The sequence below is a fragment of the Tiliqua scincoides genome, chromosome 7 (assembly GCF_035046505.1).
Source record: "Tiliqua scincoides isolate rTilSci1 chromosome 7, rTilSci1.hap2, whole genome shotgun sequence".
NCBI lineage: Eukaryota > Metazoa > Chordata > Lepidosauria > Squamata > Scincidae > Tiliqua > Tiliqua scincoides.
This window is the reverse complement of record NC_089827.1, coordinates 60,918,993-60,938,365: the sequence shown is the minus strand read 5'-3', so window position 1 is coordinate 60,938,365 and position 19,373 is coordinate 60,918,993. Positions and strand designations below refer to the sequence as shown.

At 43.3% G+C, this 19,373-nt stretch overlaps 1 protein-coding gene across 1 annotated transcript in view; it reads left to right on the top strand.

Annotated features, from left to right (window-relative positions):
• Positions 1-18,983, top strand: part of EMP1 (epithelial membrane protein 1) — a 34,432-nt gene extending 15,449 nt beyond the window's left edge. Inside the window, exons 2-5 of the mRNA XM_066634119.1 lie at positions 6,439-6,559; positions 14,851-14,956; positions 15,068-15,208; positions 17,564-18,983. Coding sequence (XP_066490216.1) covers positions 6,482-6,559; positions 14,851-14,956; positions 15,068-15,208; positions 17,564-17,724 — 486 coding nt within the window. The 5' untranslated portion in view covers positions 6,439-6,481 and the 3' untranslated portion in view covers positions 17,725-18,983. The remainder of the gene's footprint in view (positions 1-6,438; positions 6,560-14,850; positions 14,957-15,067; positions 15,209-17,563) is intronic.
• The last annotated feature ends 390 nt before the right edge of the window (positions 18,984-19,373 follow it).

Genomic DNA, 19,373 nt, shown 5'->3' with positions numbered 1-19,373 from the left:
ATTCAGAGGGTCCATGAGCGGTTTCCAATTGTCCATAAAAGTCTTCACTGACTTCTCTTTAAGTAAAATCATAAGTTTATCCATTTCTGCTAAGTCCAATATCTTGACCCACCATTCTTCAACTGAAGGTACCTCTGGGACCTTTCAATATTTAGCATACAATATCCTTGCTGCAGTTGTCATGTATACAATGTGTTTATTTCCTACTGACACCATTTCATGTGGATCTCCTCCACCATTAGGTGTAGACTTGGACATGTAGCCCCACCATGTAGGAATCAAGTATCCTTGTCTCAATCAGGCCTAACCAGTGTCACAAGTCTACCTACTGTTTAAGGAAACTGCCAGGTCAGATTGGTATTTCTAGAAAAGACTAGGCATCTCTCATCTGGATTAGAGAAGAATTCTTACACTCCCCCTCACCATCCCTCATCAATTTCTCAGGATATGAATGACTCAAGGATGGTAAACCAGCCGTCAGCTGAGATCAATGTGCTAAGCCTAAAATTTCCAAGCAACACCAGAAGCAGTTTGCCAAAAGCACTTTATTAGGAAATAGGCAGATATTCCTAAACACAGAGTACAAAGAAAATAAATGGGAAAGGTATAGTTATTCACAACATATTTCGGTAAGCTACTTTGTTGAAAACTCTGAGAACCATAAATAATACTGAATAAAACTTGAACAGTCTGATTAAAGCCATTCTTTCCCTTCCGTATTGGTGAGCCAGAACAGCCCCAACATAGTTTCACATGGTCAGGGATGAGTTGTTTTTAGACAAAAGACAAAGGCTTCTAAATGCCTTGGTGCTTCTTTTTAGAAGGAAACACATACCATGGGGCACAAAACCGATCCTGGCTGCTTTCCACAGTTGGTTTGGGCTGTTTATCTAATCTCCTGTAAAGAGAGAGCACAATTAAATAAGGCGACCTCATAATCAAGATCGAACAGGCTTAAGCTGCAAGAGAGGAGATTCAAGTTGGATATCGGGGAGACATTCTTAATAGTAAGGGTGGGTTGATGGTGGAACCAATTACCAAGGGGTGGGTTCTCCCTTGCTGGAGATCTTCAAGCAGAGGTACCTTTTGGAGGTGCTTTAGAGAGGATTTTGCTGCTTCAAGCAGGGGGTTGGGCCAGATGGTTTGAAGGCTCCTTCCAACTCTATGATTCTATGATAATAAAACATGCCTTTCCCAGCAAGACGCAACTATCATAAGGATACACAGATGAGAGTTTAAGCCAGTGTTTCACAAACTGTGGTTTGAGACCCACTAGATGGGTCAAGAGCCCATTTCAGGTGGGTCGCATAGCATCTTGCTCAGCCGCCATTGAAAATGCAGAGCTGAAAATACAGGATTCAGAGTTGCTGGGCAGGGCAGATTCCCAGTGGGAGAGAGGTGCTTTGTCCTGAATAGGTGGGAAGATGGGATGCTGGAAAGGGGGGAAGGTTGGAGAAGGAGCCAAGCCTGGTTTCTGCTTCTGAGCTGGAACGTTTGAGTGCAAAATAACAGCACAAGCACATTATGTAGTGAGGCCTTTGGCTGATTGCAGTTTAGAATTGAAGCCTAAATTGATGATGTCATTGGGCTGGTGTTATCATTAGGCCCACTAGGCAGCCACCTTGGGTGCAGAAGCATGGTACTGACCTTTGAGGGACACGGCACAATCCCAACTCACTTTCCAGCACTGACATAGCTGTGTTTATGTGGTGTGCACTGCATCCTGCAGTGGGGAGGCAGTCAAGGGGGCCTCCTCAAGGTAAGGGCATGCTTGTTACCTTACCTTGGGGGCTGCATTGCAGCTAAGTCAGTGCTGGAAAGTGGGTTAGGATAGCACCCACAGTTATCTACAGATTAGCTTTCTTAACCCATGGGAACAGTTAGCCTTGCCGAGAGTGCAAAACAGCCTGGCACTAGCCCTGCATACAGAATAGTTCAATGATTTCATGCATTCATTTTACTATGTATGTATTGGCAACCTTCAGTCTCGAAAGACTATGGTATCGCGCTCTGAAAGGTGGTTCTGGCACAGCGTCTAGTGTGGCTGAAAAGGCCAATCCCGGAGTGACAATCCCTTCCACACCGGGAGCAAGTGCAGTCTGTCCCTGGTCTGTCTCCCTGGCTATGGGCCTTCCTTCTTTGCCTCTTTGCCTCAGTCTGTTGGCCAAGTGTCTCTTCAAACTGGGAAAGGCCATGCTGCACAGCCTGCCTCCAAGCGGGCCGCTCAGAGGCCAGGGTTTCCCACTTGTTGAGGTCCATCCCTAAGGCCTTCAGATCCCTCTTGCAGATGTCCTTGTATCGCAGCTGTGGTCTACCTGTAGGGCACTTTCCTTGCACGAGTTCTCCATAGAGGAGATCCTTTGGGATCCGACCATCATCCATTCTCACGACATGACCAAGCCAACGCAGGCGTCTCTGTTTCAGCAGTGAATACATGCTAGGGATTCCAGCACGTTCCAGGACTGTGTTGTTTGGAACTTTGTCCTGCCAGGTGATGCCGAGGATGCGTTGGAGGCAGCGCATGTGGAAAGCGCTCAGTTTCCTCTCCTGTTGTGAGCGAAGAGTCCATGACTCGCTGCAGTACAGAAGTGTACTCAGGACGCAAGCTCCTATTTTACTATAAGTAGTGTATAAGTGATAGCAATACCATCATATACTGTACATTATCATATAATTATGGTATATTATAGTAGACAAGGCTATCATTTGGAACAGTGTATAGGGTGTTGTGCCGAAATCAGAGGTTTCTGACTTCAAGCAGCATGGCTTGCTTCACAATCAAAGTAAGATGGAGGGACTGAAATGGAGGGTGGAGACAAGGATGGGGCACTGGAGGGGTAGCTATAGGCAATAGACAGAGCAGGAAGCACAAAGACGAGACTGGCCCACTGCACACATCATGGAAGGAAGGGCTTTGAGCAGTCATTTAGAGCACAATTGAGGCATGTCTACTCAGACTTACTCCCATGTACTGTAAGTATGTACAGATGTCCCCCTGTATCAACAGATCCTGTATCCACTGATTCGCTTATCCATCGTTCTCTGCCCTCCCATGTCCATTACTGACCTGTCTTTACTGGTGCATCAAGCACTTGTGCCTCTTCCCTTGCAGCCTGTTATAGACTGCTAGAGGTGGAAAGAGGAACGCGAGAAGCAGCCATCCAGAATGCCAGAGACTTCCTGTTAGCGTTCACTGAGTCTCTCTCCTCTAGTGTTCTGGATGGCTGCTTCTAGCATTCCTCCTCTTGTGTTCTATATCAGATTGCAAAAAAGAGACTTGAGTGCTTGGCATGAGTTAGTCTAGGGTTTCCTTTTATCTGTGATTTCTGTGTCTGAGGGGGGTGGGGGGACATATCACCCACAGATATAGGGGGTGCCTGTATAGGATTGTGGCCTTAGAGGAGCAAATGAGTAATCTTTTTGGGGCCAGAGTGTTACTTAGCACGTCATCTCCATCTCTTAACTCATGCAATTTTCTGGGCATTCATGGAGCTTTCTTGCAGATTCTGGTGTCGGGTAAGTGGTGACACAGCAGTCAGGCTTGGCAGTCCCCATAAAACTGGGGAAAACTGTATCATCTTGTTCCAAAAAAGACCTAATAATGTTTAAAAGCTGCTCTCTCAGGCACACAAGACTGCAATTAGATGAAGAGGAGGGGAGTGGAGAAGGTAGCAGGAATGAATAACATCTGTGCAAAGCCCTGTGGTTAAGATTTCCATGAAATGCATCATTAAAGGAAAGCTGTGCCATTATACTGCATTGTCACCACTCCCCGATTGCTAATCTTCCACTATGTTTCTTCCTGATAACCATCTCTCTTACCTTCCCCGGAGTAATTGACAGCAAACTGTTTCTTGACAAATCTGTGTACATTCAGAGTTCTGGCCAAATTGATGGGCCAGGTGACTCAGAAGGTCTTTTCTATTGTTATCACACCATCCAAGGGCCAAATGTAAACAAGGAAAAAAATGGTCACACAGGCACTTAAAAATGGAATGCTGAAGTTTTAAGTCAGGCGTGAATTGGAACTATTTTGTCCAACTCTGATCTGTTCATAATTATGGATCCAAAGATCACTGGTGGCTGAGATGAACTGTTCCTGCTTTGTTCTTCACTTGTTGTGGTTTATGCAAAATGGACCTGGATTGGGTCTTAGCATTCAGCCTTTGCCCAAATAATGAATACTGAATCACTAATGGTTTATGAGAGCCTTCTAGGGCAGCTAACATGAGATGTTCAGGGAGTTTCAGGCTGGAGTTGTCAGGAGTGGGTCATCAGGAACTGAGGATGGTCTTATCATCCAACTCAGATGTTCCCCTTTTACCTTCTATTAAGGGAATTGTCACCCAGCCTACTGAAAAAAGTAAATTGCTGCATTTGGGACACTGTTGCAATAGGGAGAACAACTGCCCCCTGGGTTGTCTGGACTCCTCTGAGTGAGATGTGTACAAAGTGGTAAACAAAGACCTCTACATGTTCTGCAGATTGCAGTGAGTTGTTTGAAATTATAAGGCTTACCATGCTGATTCTCCACCTCTGGTGTACTATAAACGGTGCAGTCTAAAACAACGTCCAGTGTATGATATAGATAAAGGGCCATTCAGCAAAAAGCAGGACACCATGTCTTCAGGAGTGGAAGTGGGGAAGGAACTCATCAGCTCTTCCAATTTAGTAATGTACTAAAGCAGGATCTTGGGAGTGAGGGAAGCTCCCAGGCAGTTAAAAAGACATTCTGAAGGCAACAATTCTGGGGATCAAAATATGGATTGAAATTAAAGATGGGCTTAATCCAAGAAGTAAATTGGAAGGGCCTCTTCGCTGTAAAAAAGCAACTGTGGGGAGAGGGCAATGTGGGTCAGGACCACAGCATGTGCAGAAGGTGGTGTAATACTTGCCCCTACTGCCGTTTCTCCACTGAAAATCACTCCCCAAGCTGCTAGTTACCCTGAACAACTATTTCCAGATTTTCAGTGGGAAATCAGTACCTTCCTCCTCACCTGCTGCAGTTCTGATCCTCAGTGGGGTTCCCACAAATTCCTCTTTACAACAACAAAAAGGTGTTTCCAGCTCACTTCCTGGGTTAAGCCTGTCTCTTAATGACAGGTTTATCCTACGGTACAGTCTGGTGCTCTGAAATTTCCACACTGTAGCAAAGAATCTAGCAGCTGCTGCTATTCAATTTCAGCAACAAAAGTGACTAAGATGAGAAACTTTTTCCCATTTTCAAACAAGCATCCTATGAACCAGTGAGAAACCTCCACTGTTGATCAGAGCTCATTGCACAGGCAGGAGGGATATGGGAAAAGAAATCAGCCTAATTACACATAAATGGCATTTTTCTTTTGAAATGTACTGGCAAGTTCATTGTGTTCCAAAAAGATTGGGAGGGCCACATTTCAGAGCCTGGCTTGTTCTTGTACAGGAAACATGACAGTAACATCATTGATTCATCTCTCCCAGCAATTGGCCGTCCAAAATGTCATTGCGTGCAGTCTGCAAATTATCTCGCATCCTGTCGCCATGGGGATGCCAGTCCTCACTCTGGTCACCGAGGATAAGTTTACACAACCAACAGTATCACATGGTACAGCTGCTATTGACTGTACTAGGAAGCATCATGTTTTGAGGTTCCCTTATGCATCACGTAGAAAACTAGCATGTCCAGGAGAAGAATTCATCCTAGTCTTCTGTCTGACATGATATTTGTTATATCTGTCAAGGTTTCTACCTGGGGGGTGGGAATTTTCAAACATATACGCCCTGTTGCATATAATGTGAAATGCTATAATCCAGAACCCCCCACCTGTCACCAGTGCCCCCCCAAAAAAACTGTTCTTGAGTTTCTCCCCCAGCAAATGGTATTCAAAGGTATTCAGCAGGAAAAACCCTTTCCAGGCCCAGCTAAAGGATGGTTTGAGTGTGGGGTGAAGAAAGCAGAATTTCTTTGTAACTTTGACTGTATTCCTGGGGGGATGGGCACTGAGAACACTCCCAGCTACGGAGAGCCTTTATAATGTAATATGGTTAGAATGTTGGCTTAGGAGGACCTGGGTTCAAATCTCCACTCAGCCAGGAAGCCGAGCAAGTGCCATTTGGTCAGCTACACCTGAAGCTATCTCGCAGGGCTGCTGTGAGGCTGCAATGAACAACTGTACAGTCACCCATTTCTTAAAACAACAGCAGGATAAATATCATAATCAAGGCTCATTTTTTAAAAACTTTGCATTCCTCTACCCTTTGTGAGAAATGATACATTTCCTGAAGAACTAGTTACAGTCGCTCCAAAACCAGTTGAGGATTTACTAGTAATTGCAGGTCCACTTGGCAGCCCTGTTTTCTTGGTGTCTCTGATATGAGTGAATTGAATTTCGTACCCGTCCCTGACCATTCCTTAGATTCAGCACCTGATTTTATACTGTGTATCTTTCTCCCCCATAGATTTTCTCTGCATTTTGAGACGCCTCTGCAGTGAGGAGCCAAGATGTTGGTGCTACTGGCTGGGATATTTGTGGTCCACATTGCCACTGTGATCATGCTGTTTGTCTCCACCATTGCCAATGTAAGTTACAAGACTGCTATTGTTGGGGGGGAGGGGGGAGAGGAGACTCTTGATATCCTCCAGTTTGAACAGCCCAAGGAAATAGAGCATCCCTTTTCTGCATGCATCAAAAGCACCCCTTTGAGATATACATAAGGGTAAACTGAAGGCTGCTTTCATGCTGATGTAGCTCCAGAGGCCTCCAGAAAAAGTACTAGGAAACAGTTTAAGTCCACATGGCTTCAGGTGTCTCACCTGCTATCACAATCTATAACATGTTACACCCTGAGAAACATCCCCTATTTCAGGGCTTTTCAAACTGGGGCGTCGTGACGCCCCAGCCTGTGGGCCCTGGCCTCTGCCCCCTTGGGGGTGCGGGGAGCCCGGTGTGACCTGCAGCAGGGCTCGTCACAGCAGTGAAAGTAAATGCAAAGCGATCACACTCCACTTCCAATTTAGCGGAGGTGGGGGTGCGATCACTCCACTTTTACTTTCACTGCTGCGGGGAGCCCGACTGCAGGTCAAGCTGGGCTTCCCGCACCCCCAGGAGGCTGCAGAAGGCTTGGGTAAGTGAGCGGCACGATACTGGGGATCGCGCTGCTGCCTTCCCCCTGCCCCTGCTGCCTCCCCCCCCCGGCCCACTCAAGAACTTAGTGGCTCTCAAACTCAGAGTTTGAGAACCACTGCCCTATTTCTTGACTGAAACAAACCAGCAATTCAAGCCAGTCAAAGGGCACGTAATGGGGAATTTTCTTATCCTGAAATAGAAAGCACCCGGGCACTCCTCATTCAAAAACCAGTTGAGTGAGTGGAACAAGTACAAAATAGGTGTGAGTGCTCCATCATCCGCCTGCCAGACAGTCTGCTCTATAATTATAGGGTCTTTCTCTGCTTGTCTGTTTCTGGAATTATAAAAAAAGGCTTGCAAAATGTTTGGGCGAAGTACAGTATTATTATTTAGCATCAAAATTGATTTGTGACACGCACCTGGACTCACCTTTCCCTGCCCAAGGATATTTCCCTGCCCAAGAGGAAGATATTCCTTCCTATCTCAAAATGATGGAGCTCCATGATTTTACTGCTGCCGAGGAGGAGAGCCAGGACCCCAAGATATGCTTTATGTTGAGCGTTTGTTTTTGTAAATCAAATACATCGGGAAAGAAAATAAAATAGTGGAAAGAACTTATTTCAGGAGGTAAACTGGAAGAGAATGAACAGGTTTCTCCATTAATGGTTATACCACTTTACAGAAGAGTTCTGTGCATGTTTAGTTAGAAGAAAATCATATTGTGTTGCAACCTTAAAAAAGCTGCGATCCTATACACACTTACATGGGAGTAAGTGCCAATAATAATAATAATAATAATAATAATAATAATAATAATAATAATGTATTCATATACTGCCTTTCTGGTCATCAGATTACTCCTCTGACTTTATTCAAGGCGGTTTACATAGGCAGGTGTTTCTAAATTCCTCAAGGGGATTTTTACAATCATCTTTCAAGAACCAACAACATTTCAGAATGGATCTTCCTGGTTTGGTCTCACTTCTAGCCTCCAGTTCTCCCAGGCAGGCTGACAAGCAGCTCCATCTCTCACATGGAGGGCAGCCAAGATGCTTCTTGCTCACACCAAGAGCAGGTGGAATCACTCAGCTGGGCTTGTCAGCTGCTTCAAGGTCTCACCATTCTCAGCCGTTCAGGGAGCTGCCGGTGTCCTCAAACTGGTGACCTTCTGATGTTATCTTTGGGCTAATGGAGACTCTACCCTCTAGAATGACCTCACAATGACCTCAGAATAACTTACTCCTGAGGAAACATGCAGAAGATTAGGTTGCAACTTCCATTTATTTATTTAATTTCTTTTGTAAACTCCTTTGAGAACTTACTGTTGGAAAGCAGTATAGAAATATTCTTATTAATATAGTATAGTGCTATTGCCCAGCAGCACTTGCTTGCTTAAAGCAGTGGGAGTTTCACCCTGATGGTTTACTCTTCTGAGGGCAGTGATCATTCTGCTCTGGCCAGTGATAGCTGGCTTCACATGCTGTTTGTTTTCTACACCAGCATGAACAAGGCTGACCCACTTGAACCAGAGCAAGCTGCTGGACACTCCTGGGGACTTGTGAGAAGCAGGCACAAGATCGTGCCCCGAAGCAGCCACATGGGGATGGTCACTCAAATAACCACCCTTCACATCTGCACCTGCAGAAATGCAGGCAAAGAGGTCTCCATTTCAAACACAATGATGTGTGTATGCGAACCTATACCTGCTTTCCTGGGAGTAAGCCCTACTGAACACAATGGGACTTCAGAATACACATGCAGACATAGGGTAATATAAACAGTAGCAGCAGAAAACTTCCCCCCTTCGCCCTCCAGCAGGAGGAGGATCAAAGGAGAATCAAAACCCTTCCCTTCTTCCTCTCCCATTCCAAGCAGATTCACAGAGGAAAAGATCGAGCAAAAGCCACTTACGCTGCTGTCTCTCTTATGCCACAAACAAGGGGAAAGAGATGGGAGGATGTGCTCTGGTAAACAAGGGCTGACCAGGAGCCAGTTTGCAGCTTTCTCACCTCCTCCAAGTTCTCAAAACTCACAGAATTCAAAGATCACATGAGTTTTCCTTTTATACGTTCAAAACCCATATGGAAGACTTGCAGCTTGCCAAATAAAAAGTGAAAAAAGGATATTCTGTGGGAAAATATTCATGGATGCCTCGCACATAAGGAAACCCACGTGGGTTTCAAATCTGAATGTGCAGTTACTCAGTAGAAAATGCTCATTTCCACATTGGTTTCTGCTCGCCTGGTCCGGGCCTGAGAGGGAGTGGCCTGCCTAAGGCCTCCTTGTGGGTTCACAGCAGAGGCAATTTTTGTGATTTGTAGGTCAGTTTCTTGGCCACTACATGACATTGAAAAATAGTTGCAGATTTCACCAGTTTTCAGAACTGCACCAGTGAATGCTGATAATCAGGTCTGGTTGACACTGACAAGATTTCAGACACTCCCTGTAAATGGCATGTATAATTTACTCCAGAAATCTATTTTTAGGAGTCCCCAAAGAGTCCTATGGCACCTGAAAGACTATGCTAATTAACCAAATCAGTCCCTAGTTCCCTTTTACTCCTTCATCACATTCCCTCTTTTCTCTCAACAGCTGCCTTAATTGACTGGAGCCACCTCCCTTTATCAACCATTAATTAATTTAAGAACCAAAGCATCCCAGATCCTTCCTCCCATTGCAAGGTGATAGTGCCTCCTAGTGGATGCTCATCCATAGAGTGGTTATCCACACCCATTGTGAAAACCCTTCAGTGCCAAGTGCACCACACCCCCAAACCTGGCAAAATGGAACAGTCTGACCCGTTTCAAATTTTATTACAGAACAAGACATCTCATTTAAAAAAAACCAAAAAACCTAAGTCATGTCCAGTTAATTGATTGGACTGATTACCTGAGCTGTTTTGAGATGCTTCATGATTGATTAGTCCTGCCTATACTCAAGGAACACATATAGTAATGCATGATTAAAATAATTTATCTTCCACCTGATTCTGTTATGCACCAGATTCTGTTGTATCCTGATTGCAACAAATGCTGGAATATGCTAATGTGCCTGCCAGCCGTATCAAGCCACTGATATTTTAAGATTAAGACTTTCTATCATGAATGAGGGTTGTCTGCAAATTCCAAGGCGTAGATTAGAAAAAAACAACAACCGCATGCCATCAGATATCTGAATGAGATGTTAGAGTGGCCTGAGGGCCCAATCCTATCCAATTTTCCAGTGCTGGTGCTGCTGTGCTATAGGGTATACACTTCTTCTTGTGTTGGGGAGGCAGTCTTGGAGGGAACAAATGGGAACATTTGTTCTCTTACCTTTGGGCTGCATTGCGGCTGCCCCGGTGCTGGAAAGTTGGATAGGATTGGGCCCTAAACCACGTCAAAGTGGAAGCAAATAGTTATGTTTATTGCTCCCCACTTCCTGTTCAGAAGAGAACTAGGACAGCAGGCAGAGCGTGGGCTGGACTGGAAACATACTAGGGAGGTGTTTTTTATTTACATGTTTTAAATGTGATAAAGTAAAATTTAATAAAAATGGCACACTCACACACAAGCACACACACCATAAATAGCAGCTAAACTCCAATGAGCAGCTTTTCCTCTACAGATAAAAAATGAATATTTTGTTGCTACTATGAGGACTATTTCAATAAGGTTACTATTAAGTGTTGGTTTGAGATTGTTGGAACATTAGCTCTAGCAAGTGCAGTAATCAAAGTTTATGTTAGCCTCCCGCAATGCCGCACATTTTACATGCCTATCTGAAAATGACCCAAACAGCTTGCGGTCTAAGAGGCAGCTCATAATCTTAATTAGACAAATGTCAGTAAGCTCACATGATGATAAGTGCAATCTTCACGAGATAAGCAAATAAAGGGTGTAAGTTCTGTCCTCCAATTTGCAGTGAAATGGTTTAATGACATGGATAAGCAACTGGGGGGAGGGGAGAGGCTTGTGACTTTGTAGGGATTTCTGGTGAAAGATTTAACTTTGACTAGAATAGACTAGAATAGAAAGACACATAAAATGGATACGTTCATGACTCTAGAACCACAGTATTACTGTAATTGTTCTGAGGATTGGTGTTTAAGGGCCTAATCCAATGGGTCCATGGTGCTGAGGTCCAGCACTGGCGCTAGGTGTCATAAATGTGCTATAAAGTATCTTTATGGCACCATGGGTGGAGGGAGCACTGGTGCCAGGCCAGAGCCACTTGGCACTGGGCCCAGCGCTGGAAGGATGCCACCCAGAGACAGGTGCTGGGCGGTAGTGTGGGTGTTCAGGGCAGGAAGAGGTATTCCGGGGTGGGGGGAGGAATCAGCCCAGGAAGGGGGTGGGACTGGTAGAGGCCTCCTCAGCCAGATCCTATCCTCAGACTGAAAAGCCCAACATGGAGGTTGTCAAGTCTGCACCAGCAAAATAGCTGGCGCAGACTTGAGAAGACTTGGGGCTTTCCCTGGGGGAACAAAAGTCCCCTTCCCCTGAGGAGGCCTCCAGCAGCTTCCTGGCACCCACGGGATACAGCGATCGCCATTTTGGCACAGCTGTTCCTCTGGGCACCGAGAACCATAGGATTGGGCCCCCCACAATTTATATCCAAATCCACATTCATAAGCATATGTACTAGGAGAGTTTGTTCCCTTACCTTGGGGCTGTATTGTGGCTGCAAAGGCACTGGAAAGTTGGATAGGATTGGGCCGTAAGTCTCTTTGAATTGACTGGGACTGATACCTGATTTGGATTGGGCTGTTAGGTGCCAACAACCTTCACTGAGCAGTAAGAGAACTTCAAGGCAGGAAGACACTTGGACATTTTACTCATGATTACTCAAGCGGTCTGTGCATTTAACCCCAGAACTGCTCCCTTGCTTTAGTTTATGATGACCCCTGGTGGATGCTCCTATCTAAAAACAGCCTCAGCAAGCCAGGCTCTAAAGCAAGCCAGGCTGACACTGAACAACAGGAAAGCCATTTTGATGCCAAATAGCTTGGGAAACCACAGCGAGCTTTTTTTTTTTTTTTCTCAGCACTCTGTTGGCTCCAGTGTTTGGCACTGCTCCTACCTCAGTCAAGCTCTAGGGAAACAAACTTCTACAGTTTGCATACTATTCAAAGAAAGAAACTTGGGAAGAACATTGTCACTTCCAAAAATAATATCCTGCCCAAACAGAAGCTTCCCATGCTCTCAACTGGGTAATGAACACAGTTACTCTGCTAGGTAAGGGTTCCTTATGGATATCCTCCCCCATTTACATCACAAGTAATCAAGTACATGAATTGTACATGTACAATCAAGTACATGTGGCGAGCACAGCAATCTCTGTCATCTGGGTAGAGCTATGAGGGTCCTCATTAATTGAAGGACCAAAAAATGTCTAGAATGTGCACATGAGTTCCAGAAGTTTTGCCACCTAGACATATTCTTTTTTAAATTATTTATTTATTTATTTATTTTTAATTAACGCATAGAGACATACAAACCTATAACATACATTTAGGAGTGCTAAATACCATATACCAGTACTCATTAATCATACTATATCTCCTAATCCACTACTCATCTACTTCTGCCTCTTATTAGTTTATCCATTTATTTATATAATATATACTAAATTTTCCCTAATGCCCTGTACTATATTTTCTAAATTTTCGCTTTCTGTCAAACATAAACTTACTTCAATTACTCATTAATATTAAAACAAAATAATCTAATTACCAAAGTATAACAACATATAAAACAATTCTTCCATCTACTTCTAACTCTTCTACTCATTTATATATTTCTTATATCAGATATAATAGATTTTTCCTAATTCCCTATAATATATTTTTCTAAATATTCACTTTTTATCATCTCAACTAGTTCAATTACTCATTAATATCAAATAATAATAAGCTAATTTCCAAATTATAATAAAACCAACAATCTCTTATAATATGTTCTTAACCATTCTGCAATCTGATTACATTTTTTCTTTAACATAATAACCACCTATAAAACAATTCATGCACATGCAAACATTTCCAGCTATTCTTTCTAATTCATTCTAATTCATATATGTCAATTTCATATATATTTGTTTTTTAAGTAAATTTAAACCAGTTATTAACTAAATAAAATCCTCCAGTTTTCTTTAACCCTCAGGTTAACCTCAGGTTTCTTTTTCTTTCTTTCTTTCCATTTTTTTCTCCTATAATATATTTAATAATTTATCTCCATAACAGAATCCAGTAAGCCCACACTTTCTTGTATAACGTATGCTCATTCTTCCAGTTAACTGGGATATGTTTTCTTCTTCTTGTTCCAACAAATTTTGTATTTTGTGCACCCATGTTACTCTGTCCATCTTCTCTATTTCAGTCTCCATCAGCGTCCCCTCTAGATCCTGTTGATTTTCCACTTTTCTAGTTTCTGTATCCACTCTTCTGATGATAATTTCATCCCTCATCATAATCTTTTCTGCTTTCTCCTTCTGTTTATCTTCTGTTTTCTTCACATCTTCCAGGTGCTCCTTGCACACATCTATCTGTTGAGAGAGAGTCTTTAAACTGGCCTGAATCTGCAAGGACCAACTCAACTGCTGTCTTCTCATCGTGAGCAATTTTTCCAAATTTTTGAGGATCATTTGAGTCCAAATATCTGGAACAAGCTCCATCTTGCAATTTCTCTCTAATCCACAAGATGTCCACAGCGTATTATTCTCCTTACTTCCACCACATGTTTTTGCAGTCAGGCATTCTTTGAATTTTTCTTACAGATAATGATGTGGTTAATGGAGAAAAACAAAACAAAAGAAACAACCTCAAGAAGACAAAACTCTTTCAAGTTTAATAAAAATTATGTCCACAAGTAATTCTGGATTTTAGTCCACACACCAAATTATATTTATAGTTATAATCCACAACCGATTTATTCCACTACAAAGATAAAGAGCACTTTCAACATCCTTAAAAAGTTTCTCATTAATGCCTTCAGTGTATCCAGGGCTTTTAGCCAAATCAGTCAATCAAAGCCGGGGGCAATATTAACACATACTTATCTTAAATTTCCAACTTAAACTTTACACTTCATGCTTTTTCTTCCATATAGTATCTTAGCACTGAGCCAGCAGCTTGATTGCAGACACTGCACCTCCCCCAATACTGTCCCTGACAATTAGGTTTCTGAGAAGAAACCCACCTCCCCACCCCTGGTTGGGCTTTCAAAATCTCTGGTACCTGCACCGTGGAAAGATCTTATCTCTCCTGATAAAGATCTTCAGATCCTCTTCAGACCTGCAGTTTTTTTGGGGAAAACAGACTGTCTCTCAGGAGCCCCTGGAGACATGTCTGTTCATCCACTGTTGGCTCCTCCTCCCTCGTTTCCCACCTAGACACATTCTAAGAGGCCCAGGGCATAGGATCTGAGGGCACATGACACAGTCGGCTTGGTGAAGGCAAACAAGTCTAGGTCTGATCAGTGCTGTAATGGACAACCACTTCAGGTTCCCATATATGCCTCCTTGGATACTATGATAGAAGAAGAATGGAATATAATGAACTAACATCAAAGATGTTAAAGAAACAAAACAGGAGGACTAGTTTTCAAGTTGCATGAATAACCCCACCACCACCACCCATTTTGTTCTTTATACAAAACAATTATTGACCTTTTGGGAGCTAGCTTGGTAAGTCAGGTTATTTTGGGGGGTAAGTCAAGTTTTGGGGAGGGATAAAAACATTCACAGTTCTTCTTTTTCCTTCCAGGTCTGGATGGTGCAGCAGGTTGCTAATATCACAACATCTGCAGGGCTCTGGCAACAATGTCAAAATGGGAGATGCACAGACCTCAAGTACCAGGAGGATGACCTCTGTAAGAGACTATTTACATTCAGTGGAATAGTTTATACTCTTTGAAATATTGTGGTGCATTTTGACATTGATCGGAACATTGATCACAACTCTCTCTCGCTCTCTCTTCTAGCTGCACTCAAGGCAGTCCAGGCCTTCATGATTCTGGCCATCATCTTTTGCTTTATCTCCTTGGTCATGTTTGTGGTGCAGCTCTTTACTATGGAGAAGGGAAAACGCTTCTACATCACTGGAGCCATCATGCTGGTTTGCTGTAAGTAAGATACGCCCATGCAAGAATTCATGACTTCTTTATACTATTTCATTAGAAAGCTAACTATGTAGGGTTGCAATCCCATACACCAGTGGTTCCCAAAGTCCTACTTGGACTTTGGGGCTGCAGTAAGACCTTGCAGGGGTGGGGGGTGGCAGTGACATGATCCCCAGTATTGCATCACTGCCAGGGCCAGAGGGAGGTTGTTTATACTCACAGGAGCAAGCGCCGGCCTCTGGGGGGTGCAGAGGGCTCCCCAAGACTGTGAATGGCTAAAACATGTGATTGGAAACCACTTCTGATTTGCTAGTACAAAATCAGAAGTGATTTCTGATTAGCTGTTTAAAGGCTTGGGGAGCTCCCCCCCCACACCTCCTAGAAGCCAGTGCTTGTCCCCGTGAGTAAAAACAACCCCCCCGGGTGTGATCCTGGGGATCTTGTTGCCGCCATCCCCCCTTGTACCCCTTAAGGGACCAGGAACAAGTGATTCTTGGCTGGTGGGTCATGACCCACCAGTTTGGGAACCATTGCTATATACACTTACCTGGAAGTAAGTGTATATACACTATACACTTTTGCTATTGCTATACACTATACACTATACACTATTGCTATATACACTTACCTGGAAGTCAGTCCCATTCAACTCAATGGAAGTTACTTCTGACTAGACATGCAAGGATTGCAGCGTAAGACTTCTTTAGACTTGTATGACTTATGTTTAAGACTTACATCCCAATCCTGAGCTGGCCGGAGTGTGGGGCTATAGCGGCGCTGAATATGACTGCCACTGCATCCAGAGCAACCCAGGCAGCCGCCGTTGCCTCCTCAGTAGTAAAGCAAGTAGCCTCACAATGGGACTCCTTGATTCTACAATGACTGTAGAATTTAGAGCGTCCATGTCAAGCAGACAGTCCAACACAGAGGCTCAGGATCTGGTGGAGCGCCCCGCTCCCTCCCCCAGCACTCCTCCTCCTCCCTCCCCTCTCCCCACCCTCTCTTTGCCTCCTCCTGCCCTGGAACGCCTCCTCACCCCCACCTACCTCTCCACTGCCCAGCTGTCCATGCAACCGCTGAGCAGTGGGACTCCAGTGCTCCACCAGTGCTTCACTGGTGCTAGGGCCCACAAATGTGCTTTATGGTAAGCCGGCGTGCACTCATTAGGATTGGACCCTTATTTGTTAAGTGCTTAGGGTAGTTACAGAGTTACATATAACAATCCTATATGTCCCTACTCAGAAATAAGCACCACTGAATTCAGTGGGACTCACTCCCAGGTTAACTTATGTTACTGTGTTTATATACCCCACCTTTCTATCTTCATGCAGCTTGAAGGCAGCATACATGGAATTCTGAAGCAGTCACCCATATAGGCACTGATTTAGACTTTGTTGTTTGAAATATCATTGTGATTTTTTTTTGGTTTTGTTTTTTTTTTGGGTTTTTTTTTTGCAGCTTCCCAGAAATAACCTTTCTGGTTATCCTGCTTTTCTCTGAAAAAAGTTACAAATTAATGAAGGGCAGATCTATCAATTGTTATTATCTGCAATTATCCCTAAGACCTGAGAATCCCCGAGTAACCCTGAGAATCAATGCCAGTCTGTGTTGACTGTACTGACTTAGATTAGGACCAATAGTCTGATTCAATATAAGTGCTTCCTATGATCAGGGAACTCAATGGGGACAGAGAGTGGACATTTGGTCTGAAACAGGTCTTGTATTTCCACATTTCGGAAGCACTCCTCATGCTTTGAGATAACCCCAAGGTGTTTTTTTTTTGTTTTTGAAAGCCTCCTTGGGGTTTGCAACCCCTGTACTGACACTGTCATGGGATAGGATACTCTGATCAAAACAGGGATTCCTATGAGAGTAACCTACCCCATGACAGTGTCAGTATGAGGGCTTTCAGAGAGCTAGTTCAACAAAGAAATGTAATTTTTTTTTCAATTTCCAAAGTATCCAGGTAAATTTAGCCCATGTGTAAGGGGCCAGAATAACTCTGTGCCTTTTGAGCTATTCAGTTACTTGAAGCATGGCATCTGATGTTTCATAACAAGCCAAAATATACCGAGAAGATATTCAATAAATTCTATGTGAAGTTATATAGGTTCTCAGATTATCATCGCCGGAGGCAACAGCACTCATGGTTAAAATCTCTGGATATACCAGCCGTAAAATTCCAAAACAACTAATGTTGTGATGAATTAAAAACATGAAGTGTCTATATGAAGTGCTTACATCTTCAAATTATGTCAGGGATTCCCCCCCCCCCACCCCTTAGCCATCATAGTGGCATCTGCTGTCATCTGAATGAGTCAAAGGTTCTAAGTATCTCCCGGATTCTTTCCTTCGCAGGGGTGTTCATTTTGATCTCCGCCTCTATCTACACGGCCCGGTTCCCCAGGTATTACAAAGGATCTCAAGACCATCATGGATACTCCTTCATACTTGTCTGGATCTGCTTTTGCTTCAGCTTCATCATTGGGGTTCTGTACCTAGTGCTCAGAAAGAAATGAGGGGCCTTGAGGATGAAATTGGGAGGGAGGATTGGAAGCCTAGGGGGGGCTTGTGGGAGGGAAGTGAAGTCACTTTGCTATGAGAACTGTTTGTCAAAAGGAATGAATCTTGTACCGCTCACCTAACATGCCCCATCACAGAAAGAATCCATCATAAAGACCAAAGAGCAGCTCTCAACTCTCCACATGTCATGGATACTGGGACTATGAAGATGCTTGAAGAACCTACAGATATAGCCAGACGGTTGTCCTTTCTCACCCAATTTCATGTGCATTCCATCCTAAAGAACCTCAATGTTCTGCGTTACTGACTGCAGAAAAGCTAGAAAAGATATGAGCTCTTCAACTGTCTTCCTAAACCTTCAGGAGCTGTGACACATCTCCCCTGCTCATTATAAGCCATTCCCACTGGTGTAGCGAAGCCTATGAATTTGAGGCCCACTGAAATGATGTTATAGGTACCTAGTTTCATTTTCTGAGAAGCTGTAAACCATGAAAATATGGAAGCAATCTGACTGAGCTTAGTCCAATCACAGTGTTAAAACAAAATCAAGGCTTTAAATATATATATATTTCCATCACCATCCTGTTCCCTTCTTCAGAAGTGAAATGGTAGGACTTCTGCTGAAGAGATCAGATGGAGATCAAGCCACAGAGAATGGAAGAAACAGTGAATGTGGGAATCAGAGGCTGGGATAGGGAGATGAAGGAAAGCAAGTAGGCTTGATGACACAGAATGGAATTCTTGATGCTCAGAAGATCGTCATTAGGGTGTGATTTTCCATTATTGGTCATTATAACACAGCTGCTCTACAAAACCACATGGAACCCCCATGATGCCACTGAACAGTTAGGTCTGAAATGTGTGTATTCTATAAGCGGTAAGGCTGAAAGGACTGTTTCTGGTCAGATCATTGAGGTATTCAACTTTGGCTCATGGGATCGCAACCTCTCACTAACAAATTGGATTTTATTTTTTTTTTACAACTAGTTATAGAAAATTTTATCTTATTATTGCATAGGATAAGGGTGGGGGCTGTTTTTAAAATAGGATTTTTCATAATCTTACATTAACAACACTATACTATGTCCCTTAAATACAAAGACCTTACTATTCCAGATGAAATGTTGCCTATTAATTAGATCAGGGCACCTGGTTCAAGATTTGCTTACTGGATGACCCTAAAAAAAAACCTAAAAAAACCCTGTTAATTACAATTTGCAAATGGAGATTCAAGCAGGAAATGTCTGCATGGAAATGGGGGAAAAGATTCAAGCAGGAAATGTCTGCATGGAAATGGGGGAAAAAATTATGATGTCATCGTTACTGCTGACATCAGGATTTTCAATCCACATATTTCTGCCATTAGATTCATCGGAATAATGAGTGAAAATTATGAATGGTTGATGCTCTCTCTGCTTGACTCCACTCATTCAACATGAAAGGGAGAGACAAATTCAGGGCTGGAAGAATAGTATAAACAGTATTTTCTTTTCTCTCTCTCTTTGTTACATTCATTTTACATGTATGGCTTTTGTAATTTGGTGGATATGTCCTAGTATTTTAGTTGCCATTTCTCCAAGTTTATTTTCATGTGCAGTCATTGTAAATATTTTGATACAAGTGTTCCTAACTGTAGGGAGATATT